The 11743-nt window shown below is 35.5% G+C and overlaps 1 protein-coding gene across 2 annotated transcripts in view; it reads right to left on the bottom strand.

The window, feature by feature from the left end:
- Window positions 1-11743, bottom strand: part of COBLL1 (cordon-bleu WH2 repeat protein like 1) — a 163693-nt gene that overhangs the window by 45683 nt on the left and 106267 nt on the right. Inside the window, exons 5-7 of one of the 2 annotated variants that reach the window (XM_025404313.1) lie at window positions 3168-3369; window positions 886-1114; window positions 7-45 (exon numbers count right to left, since the gene is read on the bottom strand). In XM_025404313.1, the coding sequence (XP_025260098.1) occupies window positions 7-45; window positions 886-1114; window positions 3168-3369 (470 nt within the window). The remainder of the gene's footprint in view (window positions 1-6; window positions 46-885; window positions 1115-3167; window positions 3370-11743) is intronic. The other variant, XM_025404314.1, reaches the window with a different exon arrangement.

An 11743-nucleotide genomic window follows, 5' to 3' on the forward strand; every position in this document is an offset into this window, starting at 1 on the left:
TCTTACCTTGTAAAGATGACTTACTGAAGACAGTAACAGAAGTGGCTACAGAAGGAGGGGTATAAAAGAGGGTAAATTGACTGTGAAGATGATGTTTGTTCAAGTATAAAACATCACTGAGTTGAAAAAGTAGTTTATGGATTATATAAAGCCACAACCTCAGGACAAATTTTGAAGTCTCTATGCAAAGAGTATGTAAATAATTGTCAGTTTCACTACACTTTTATTTCGCTTAGTGAAACAGATTCATGTTGAATAAATGTTTGCATTTGTCTACTAGACATCATACAAACCAGCATTATCTAAGATCTCCAAACTTTAATACATTACATCATTTCTATAGATTAAAACTGGAAGCTATTTCAAAAATTTTTTGAGTAAGATTGATTCATTTCATAAGCCAACTTATTTTGGTGTTGACCTTAGAAAAAATTTAGCAAAAAACTTCCAAACTTGAATGATAATTAAGACTCAGACAAAATCATAATGAGTCTACAGTAATTCACACTTGATTAGAATAACAACGAATTTCCATGTAAATTTTTATTTTCTGTTTAAGCCTCAAAGCCATGAAGAATTAAGTTAAATCCTACGCCTCCCCCAAAAAAAATCAGAGAAAGAAAAAATATAAAATGTAGATGATGGCTAAAAAGACAAGTTTTAATTCCAATTTCAATAACTGAAATTAAGTTAAATGTTATATTTAACTTGATTTATATTTATTAACATTTTGTTTTCTTATTCCTAATGCCATGCAATTACTTCTATCTATAGGACCCATTAACTGCCATTATGAACTTGAGAATACCTACATGCAAACACAATGCACAAAAATATACAAATATATACATCCCACTAAATAAATAAAATAGAAGTCTGTCTTACCTCTGTTGACATCCATTGCATATAATTCTCTTAGTCCCAGGTCATTAAGAGATTTTGTCAAGTCGAGGGGCTCCTGTGATTGATAATCTTTCAACAATACTGTATGCAATGGATCAAACTCACATTTGCTACATATAATAGGGGCAAGCTCTTGAAGTGATGCATGTGGACTCACTCTCACTATGGTCTTCTGTGTTTTCTTAAAATTAATCACTACTCTCACAGTTTTCTGAAACACAGATTAAAGCCATACTTGTATCATAATTTACTGAAACAAACATTCTACAATAATGTCTAGAATAATGAGATAACCTACAGTTACACATTCTTTTTTTTTTTTTTTTTTTTTTTTTTAGAAAGAGTTTCGCTCTTTTTGCCCAGGCTGGAGTGCAACGGCGCGATATCAGCTCACCACAACCTCTGCCTCCCGGGTTCAAGCGATTCTCCTGCCTCAGCCTCCCGAGTAGCTGGGATTATAGGCATGCGCCACCACCCCGGCTAATTTTTTTTGTATTTTTAGTAGAGACAGGGTTTCTCCATGTTGGTCAGACTGGTCTTGAACTCCCGACCTCAGGTGATCTACCTGCCTCGGCCTCCCAAAGTGCTGGGATTATAGGCGTGAGCCACCAAACAGTACTTTCCTATTTTGGTGTGAAATTCTCTTTTTGATTAATGTTACTTCCTAAATCCAAAGCAAGTTCTTAGAAACAAACACATTAGTTTATTTATTAAATAATCCAACCATTCTATAGTAAGATTTTAATTAGATTTTAAACTAAAAAAGAACAAACTAGCCTCATATCTAGTACCACTCATGTTTTCACTTTGTTCCTTAAAATATTTACTTTAAAATTAGCAGATGTACATAGTACAAAATTATGTATATTTTATCCTACCCTTTGAGGAATATTTATCTTTCAAATAATTTCTCTATTGCCTCAATAAAAAAAAGGGGTATTTTGGTTAAGTCACTAAAATTTTGTTTCTGTTTGAAACATTATAAGTGAGATAATCCATATGAAAAGCTTAGCAGACTTTCTGGCACATAGTCATTGATCAATAAGAGAACATTGACTATTGTGATTAGCTTTTGTTGTTGTTACTATTACTACTTTGGCTAATTTTAACATTTTAGTAAAGAATATTAAAATGTCTTCATTAGATATCTAGTACTGATAATTTAAAATTACTGGGAAGATTTTAAGCATCTCATCATGTAATTGAATTAAATCCTGTATGGAACTTAGCTACATGAGACTATACTAAGTGAAATGTACATTTTGCAGGTCCTTAAAGACATTCATTCACAAAACTAAAACCTTTTGTATAATCCCATGCAATAGCATAAATATAACCATTTCCACCTAGAAAAACAGCAGGGATAGGTAATAAACACCTAAACAGAAACAAATGCCTAGACAGAAGGCAGTCCAATATCCTAACACATATTAATAATATTAAATCATATATTACAGAAAGCAAGTATGTTTTAATATTTTCAAAAACTCAACTTCTTTGAAAAAAGCTTCATAACAACATGAAGAAAATGCAAGAATATGTATATTTAAGTCACATGTAGCAATTTAATATACAAACTTTTATATATATTATAAAATGAAAATGGTTGATGTTCATAATGAAAGAGTATTTGTTGAAACCCATAAAATTCTACCCTATTGCGTGCAGCAATAAAACAATTTTAATAAGGACTGATGATATTAGAATGATATGGTTAAAAATTTTTGCATGGAATTTGTACATTAAAGAAAATGGAGTTAATGTGCAGCACACATTAATAGTTTAGATGTTATTAATTCAAACACAATGAAGAGTGAGAAAACAAAACAAAAACACACACACACAAATAGATGTAAGTTACGACTGCTGCTTACCAAGTACGCAGAAGCCAAAATATTACTTTAAGAAATTCTTAGATGAATTTGCATGAAAAGATTCTAAAACCTTCCTTTACATATAAAATACTTTTTTAAAAAGTAGCTTAAAATACAAATCATTCATAATTGTTACATTCTTATGCAATCATATTAGATATCATTTTAGAGCACTTAAATCTAAAGTTTTGCCCAAATTCTATTGAATCCAAGGATCAATAACCAACTGAATCCTAAACAAAGTGGCCTAGAAAAACATAATACCTATGTTCACATCAAATTTGATCAGGAAAGTCCATTTTCATTTCACTTACAATGAGCTGCTAATGACTGAAAAATCAACTTAATATTTTAGCCATAAGATACCAAAAGATATAATGGAATTCTTACCTCTGGTATTATAGGTGTAGGTTTTTTCTTATCCAACATTTTTGGCTTTAAAATTACCTTCTCTACCTCCAACATTCCTATTGGTGTGTTTGGTTTAAATTTAATGTGGTTCTGTTCAGCTGACAACAGATCGATTGTGTAACTTGATGGATTTAAGTGATACTGTGCACAAAGGAATATCAACAAGTCCATCATAGGTTTACTGTAAAACAAGAGTATTTCATTACCTGTTATTATTTTGAGGATTTTCTTAGAATGCTTGTCTTCAATAGATAAACAAGGCTACAAAATCGTATTTGGAAAAGCAGCTTAAAATTTGAGCTATAGGCCAAGCTACAGGCCAAGGCAGGAGGACCGCTTGAGCCCAGGAGTTGGAGACCAGCCTAGGCAACATGGCAAGACCCTGTCTCTACAAAAAATTTTTAAAAATAACCTGCTGTGGTGGTACGTGCCTATGGTCCCACTTATGCAGGAGGTGGAGGCCAGAGAACAACATGAGCCCTGGAAGATGAGGTTGCAGTGAGATGAGATCACGCCACTGCACTCCAGCCTGGGCAACAGAGCCAGACCCTGTCATTATCATCATCATCACCATCATCATAACAAAAATAATATAACTGCAAAAAATTGAACTACAAGATACTTAAACAGACAAAATTGTAATAGTTAAAAAGTGTTGGGATAGTCAAGACAGCATGGATCCTAGCGTTAGTTCAACAACTACTTTTATGTTTTACCAAATTGTTTCCAAATTATAAGTTTCAGGAGAAGTCCTTTCCTTACCCAAGAGCAGTCCTTCACAACACATTATTTGTAATACAATATTGGCAGTCTTTAGCTTATGAATTGATTACAAAGTTCTCATAAGAATGAAGTATTTGGAACAAGCACCACCACCTTTTTGGCTTTAGAAAACAGACTGTAAATATCTACATAGGAAGTCCACAAAATCCTAAAGGGCGTAGTACAAATTCTTTAATCATTCAAAGGTTATGAATATTCTCTAGACACTGGAATCACAGTACAAGTATTATAGTATATCTGTTCTCATAGATCTAACACTCTACTGGATGTACTAAACCAAGTGTCAGCAAACCACAATGTGCAGGTCAAAATGGGCCCACAGTCTGTTTTTGTAAATAAAGTTGTATTATAAAATAGCCATGCCCATTTGTTTATATAATGTCTCAGGCTGCTTTTGTGTTAGTTACAACAGCAGAATGGAGTAGCGTGACCACACCTACTATATAGGCATAGCCCACAAAGCCTACTATTTTTACTTCCTGGCCCATGACAGAAAAAGTTTATTAGCTTGTGTACTAGAACATAAAATAGAAATAAAGTAAATGCATGAGATAATTTCAAATAATGAATGAATGTTTAATAGCATTGGTAATACAGGACTTATTTCTATAGAAACTTTCATACCCAACTTGGAATTCAGGGATACTTACCAATTTTTTGCTTCCCTTTCCATAGACTCTCATTGTTGACATAGACTTATATTTTCATTCATATCATCAACAGAACAACATAGTCTCTGAGTCTTTCTTAATACTGTCAGCCCTTAAGGAAAGCACACTAAAAAATCTTTGGTATCATGTGCTTTCCCCAAATGTCAGGTGATCCTAAGCTGTTAGTTCATACTTAAGAATAAGGCACTGAACTGCAGTGTGAAAATCCTATTTTTATGGCTGGAGGTGTAGGTTCATGGGATTCACTTTAGGGTAATTGGGGAGTCAGACATCTGCATCCCACCTCAAAAGGGAAATGCACGTATTAGTAAAAAGTTATTCTCCAATTTCTTGACTAGAGATATAAACCTGGTTACTGGCTTTTGGGAACTTGACAGGGAAATGGGGCTAGAAATCTCGCCATTCGGTATGCCACTTTTATTTTAGTGCCACTGTTTTCATATGGCATGTCACCCTCAGCAAGCTCCCAGGCCTGCAGTCCCTCTGATGCAGTTCTTCCAGACAAGGAGTCTCCTGCAGAGATGGGGAAGGATTCACTCTTGGATACTGTGTGGTCTTGAAGTCAAACATTACATTACATAGATTTCAGATCATCCCGTGTTCAGCCCCCATTTCTACTTTCTGTGGTCGCTGCCTACTCCTGGGCCAGTCTAATCTTTATGAGATAAGGAGTATGTTTCTCAATGGTCTCTCACACCTCCCTTCTCTCCCACATACAAGTAGCACCCTATTACTTGTACATATATAAAGAAAAATAAATAAATAAAAGGCTCTAAGTCCCTCAATTAAAAAACAATTCTCAGGAATACATTTCAATTCTCAAAATACATTCCCTGTGTCTTTATTAGATGGTTGCATATTATTTAAAGAGTTTTACATCCTTCTTTTGAGCCACAGGCTATGCCCATAAATGTATCCATATTGCCCATGTTTTGGCTTTAAACAGTACATTTTTAATTTCATCCAGAGAGAGACTAGCAAAACGGTCTTGTGGAAGTTGATTTTTTGGTAATATGGTACTCTACAAGAGCAATTGGATGGCACATACCAATTCTAGACTTGGAAATAGTACTTTCTTTGATAGTAAATAAAGTTAAGAAGGATTAGGTAATGTCTAGTTAAATACAATTATAAATACAGTTTAGCTGGAGGAGGAGAGAACTTTCATTGCCAACTGACTGGGTAACTGTCTGCTGTTGTCTATGAGTAAATGATGATACATGCAGACTGTATTTCTTTCTCTTTATATATAAATGTGTCAAGTAATAAATGTAAAAACATTGACACTTATTCTTCCAACATCTTTTACTTCTTAAATACACAGTTTTCTTGAATCTCTGCCAGAAATACATAAGTTAACAAGACAAATGGCTGGGTGTGGTGGCTCACGCCTATAATCCCAGCACTTTAGGAGGCTGAGGCGGGCGGATTACGAGGTCACGAGATCAAAGCCATCCTGGCTAACACGGTGAAACCCCGTCTCTACTAAAAATACAAAAATTAGCCGGGCAAGGTGGCGGGCGCCTGTAGTCCCAGCTACTTGGGAGGCTGAGGCAGGAGAATGGCGTGAACCCAGGAGGCGGAGCTTGTAGTGAGCTGAGATCACACCACTGCACTCCAGCCTGGGCGACAGAGCAAGACTCCGTCTCAAAAAACAAAACAAAACTACAAAAAATTATTAAAGTTTTGTTTCGTTTTTATCCCTATTTTTGTGCCATAATTATCATCCTTTATGTATAAACATATAAATGTTAAAAAAATACATTTTTGATTTTTTAAAAAAGTTAGAACAATTTGATACTTTGTGTAGAAATATTGGTATTTCTGTGACAAATTAATTTTCTAATCTAATAAATGGGGTGGATAATTGGTCAAGAATATTAATATAATGGCCTATTCCCTCAGTCACTTTATCTAGAAACTTTACACACTATATCAGATTTCATAAGAAAAAAATTGCCGACTATATCATGACCTTTGAACTCAACACTGCCTACATGTTTTCTACTAAAAATGCCTCTTTTAGAGGCAACTGAAAACCACAGAACTTCTTTATGACTTTATTCTCTCATTTTATAATTCCAGGTCCAATTCTTTATTCAATAATTTCAGAAGCCAAATTTGTCTTGAAAGTATTCCTATTCCCAGACAGATAAATGCCGCAATCCAGAAAGTTCTGCAATATACATAATTACATATGTGAATTTAATACTGCATATGAATTGTCTCTGGGGAAACAACTGAATTTTCAATAAGTGGTACTGGGAAAACTATCAGATGAAAAAGAAAAGTTGTGTATCTAACCTGATTCCTTACACCATAGTAAGCTCCATGTGGATCTTTATGTGGTTTGTGTTTTACAGTAATAAGCCCAATGGAATTTTCTGCACCAATGGAAATGTTCTATATCTGCACTGTCCAACACAGTGGTTACTGAGCTAGTGGACTCCCAAACCAAATTTTTAATGTATTCAACTTAATTTAAATTCAATGTAAGTAGGCACATGTGGTGAATGGCTGCCATAATGGATAGAGTAATTCTAACATGCTGGTTCTCAAGGTGTGATACATAGACCAGCAGCATCAGTATCTGCTGAGAACTTGTTAGAAATGCAAATTGTCAAGCCCCAGCCCAGATCATTAATTCCTCTGGGAACAAGGAACAGCAATTTGTGCTTTGACAGGCACTCCAGCCTATTCTGATCATACTGTAGTTTATGAAGTTTATGGAACTCTGATTTAGAGAGAAGAGAAAAAAAGAAACAAGTAAAATATATAAAATATCAGGTGGTGATACATGCTCTGATAAAAAAATAAAATTTAAATAAAAAAAAACAAAGAAAGAAGTTAGGAATGTCCTGATTGAAAAATGACACCAGAATAGAGAACTTGAAGGGCCTGGGATATCTGGGGAAAGATAGCTTTGACAAGTACAAAAACCCTGAGGCAGGAATGTGCTCTAAGTGTTTAAAGAAAAACAGAAACTAGTCGGCTAAGGTGAAAACAATAGGCACAAAATCAGTGATAATCTTGTAGTGTTTAAAGGCCTTTCAAGTGAAGACTTGAGATTTTACTGAGTGAGACAGAAAGCCTCCAAACAGTTCTGAGGAGTGATGTGATCTACTCTACTTTTTAAAAGGATTACATTCTGGTTTTTGTATTCAAAATAGCCTGGGGCAGCAGCTACAGGGTTATTGCAAAAATTTAGGTGGAAGATGGTGGTGGCCTAGACTACTCAGATTCCAGATACATTTTGTAGGGAGCTGATAGGATTGAAGTTAATGCAGAAAGGAGACAGAGACAGAAAGAGGAGCTAGCCAGTGGAAAGGGGCCAGGACTGGAGGGACATAACAAAGTGGCGGGGTTGCTGAAAGTACCCAACAGGAGATCTAAAATGCAAATTTCAATGGTCTGCTATGTGATGTGCTTACTGTAACTCTACAAAGCATCATTCTATATTATTACATCACAATGAATTTTGGGTAGCCTTGGGAGGTGTCAAATAATTTCAGATGGAATTTCAGAAGTAGAAACTGAAAAATATGAATCCAGAGGTGGTGAGACATAAAGTCAGAGCCAGAGGTGGCCCCAAGAACGTAAAATTCTTGGGAGTTTACGATAAGATTATAAAGGGGATTGAACCTTCCAGAAGTGGAACAGGGGTTCAGGCCAATCTTACTTAGATCTTAAGCAGCAGAGTGACCTCGACAAGTTATCTGGGTTCTGTGTGTACACGGATGTGAGCTCCCCTCTAGCAGGACCACATCTTAGTAATCTGTAGGTACCTGGCCAGGTCGCTGTTGTCGAATGAGGAATTTAGAGAAAACAGTGATTAATTCTGTTTGAAAGTCAATGGGCTCAAATGCATAGTAGACTAATACAACTGACACATGAGAAAGCATACTTGTTGAAAGGAGATTCATATGCTTTAGAAAAAAATAACATGGTGAAAGCTCTGTTGTTTTTTATAATTAGTAAGCTTGTTTTGCCTAAGCCATATCTTTACACAAAGGTGAAACATAAACATTAAATAAGGTTAAGATCTTTTCCAAAAACAGCCTCAGACTAGTTTGAATGCTTTAAATATTTAATTGAAGCCTCAGCATTCAGCACTCTAACACAGGAAAGCTGACCCTGACCACAAGATTTTGAGGTTGGGAATTACTGACTGTCTAGCTTTACCATAAAGGAGTCATAACGCTATAAAAGTCGGACATTAACTTTTAAGCAGTTCCTGCATCCAACAGAGACGCCACTGGGGTTAACTAGTCACAAAGTGCACCCACAGGAAATAAAATCATCTCTTGAATATACCTGGATGCCAAACTACTTCTGCCAAAGATAACAACTCTGGTTGGATAATCATCCCCCAGCCGATGCACCTGAAGGCAGTTGGCTAATGAGTTTGACCACGGGATCACCACAGAAAAGATGCCTGTCTTCCTGTTCCCTAAGGCGGGAGCACACGTGAGCAGTCCATCTAAAACTGGAGGCAAATTATTAAAAGTGGAAAAGGATTGAATGAACATTATAATCACTCCTCTATATTATTACACCACATTGAATTTTGGGTTATTTTATTACTCAGCGGAGTGTGCTTTGCATTAACAGTATTTACAGAATTTTTTCTCTTGTAAGATAATATAATAATTTTCTGGAGGGCAGAATTTTTTTTTTAAGACTCTAAAAGCTCTTCTTTGAAATGAAGAAATCCCTATGAGATTTCCCACTTCTTTCAGAAATAGATAACAATTCCCTGTATTAGTTTCGTATCTGTACCTTGTAAGTGCACACCAACAACCCAATTATACATACCAGTAATCGTACAGAAATCTTAAAACATTCTCTATTGCTGAGTTTATCAATCTTATGCTAACCCATGTAGTTCATTAATGAGTTCAGGAATGAAGCAGTGCTCTGTCTGTGTGTGCAAGAAATGAAATGTACCAGGTACACAAAACAACTAGACCCAATCTCAAAATTGAGAATCCTTATTATGCTATAAGAAAATTTTGAAGAAAATACATGAAATTAAGATTTGAAGATAATTAGTAATAGGTCAGATTACTAAGCTGATAAGTTCTTAACATACTAAAAATAGATATTACTAAATGTAAAAAACCCCACAATTTTTAGAAAGCAACCACTTTGGACTCTATCTGGTCGTTTATCTTGGGTGTTATACTCACAGCTGATTATAAATAATTACCGTCATAAAAATGGTGATTTAAGAACACACCTACTAAACACACATACATGCCACTTATAAAAACAAAATACCACAAATACATCTCACTATAACTGGGGCAATTTGAAAATAGACAAAGGATAAAATTTTATTGACATGAAAGATGGAAATCATTAACTGAAAAAAGGTTACAAATAACATGCACAATATAATACCATATTGTTGTAAAAAAGAAGAGTGCACATACAGATGTGTGTACATACATATGTGTATACATAGATGTGCATGCCTAAGAATAAAAGGCTAGACACTACAACGTTAGAAGTTGCAATCGGCCTGCTTAATGAAATTGCATTTACAATTTTTTGGCTTATCTGTATTTTCCAACTTTCTAAAACATCTAACTATGGCAACTGTAATCACAAAAATTTAAAAACTAAAATTAGGGCTGAGCACGGTGGCTCACATCTGTAATCCCAGCACCTTGGGAGGCCAAGGCAGGACATCACTTGAGCCCGGAGTTTGAGGCTGCAGTGAGCTACGATCACACCACTGCACTCCTGCCTGGGCAATGGAGTGTGACCCTGTCGCTAGAAAAATTTAAAAATTAAATTAAGTTAAAAATCTGAAATTAAAAAGAGTCATTATTATAAAGCGTAGATGCCAGGACAGCAAAGGGAAGAGGGTGGCCCTGCCAGGAACAATGTTCTGAGGACATTTATGAATACTTTGTCACCCCTTTCCCAACCAGGGGAGCAGGCAGGTGACAGAGGCTGACATTCTCCTGGGCTCAGAGCCATGGGGGATATGGGAGGGCAGTGACAGAACCTAGATGACAGGATGATTAAAAACTCAAATAGTACCGATTAAAAACTCAAGTAGTACTGTTATGTTGAGGTACTTGCACAGTTAAATGCCAACTTTTGTTTTAAGCAGTTACAGCAGAATAAGGATCTACACCAAAATTTAAGCATCTTGTAGAGTTAAACATGGTTTGTACCACCCTATAGATGTTGGGCAGTTTTTAAAAAATTACCCTATTATATACATATATTTATCATACATTTGTCATCACTAGACACTTCTCAAACATAAATATGACGTGAGCTTCAGAAATTTTTCTAGATCCATTCTGTTCTGTTACTCTTTTCTTTTTTTAGCAAAAACCCCACACTGATCCAACCATGAAAAAAAGATCTTGTCACTTTTTTTCATAGTCTACTTTTTCCCAATAGGTGGCGCTGTAATCCATGTAAAATGCTCCCAAGCTCCTTCGCGGACCCACCCTGTGCCAGTCAAAGCTCAGGCTCAACTCTGCTGTAAACCGGTGTTATGGGACAGGCAAATCAGGCCGAAAAGCATGTGCGACATGTCTCTGGATTATTTTATGGGAAAAGCCCAGAGAGGTGAGGTGATTTGCTTAAGATCACACAGCAAGTCTAGAACAAACTGTAACTTCTAGTTGGGACTTCTACCTTGGAGTTCTGTGCTTTCTTTGTGTTTTCAATTATGACATCTCACGTGTGCTCGAATCAAAACAAATTCCTATTTGTAGTAGGTGCGTAAAAGAAATATCCTCCTCTGTTATAAATGGTGCTTATTTCTTTCTCCCTCTTGTAGGAAAGAAAGTGTGATAGCATGGCCATAGAATGCTCTCTCTACAGGCCAAGAAGGATTCGTGTTAATCTTATCAGATTTCCCAAATTGAACATTTTGCTTTAAAAGTTTAGCCTGGAAAAAGGGAAGAGAAGAAAAAGGAACTAATACCTATTCAATGAGGAATAATTACCTATGAAGCAGATACCCGACTATAAGATGAAGACCTAGAATAATATACAAATGTATCCACATATTTCCTTAATCTATGTGGTTTCTTTTTTTTTTTTTTTTTTTTTTTTTTTTTTTTTTTTTTT

Source organism: Theropithecus gelada, chromosome 12 (genome assembly GCF_003255815.1).
Source record: "Theropithecus gelada isolate Dixy chromosome 12, Tgel_1.0, whole genome shotgun sequence".
Classification (NCBI taxonomy): domain Eukaryota; kingdom Metazoa; phylum Chordata; class Mammalia; order Primates; family Cercopithecidae; genus Theropithecus; species Theropithecus gelada.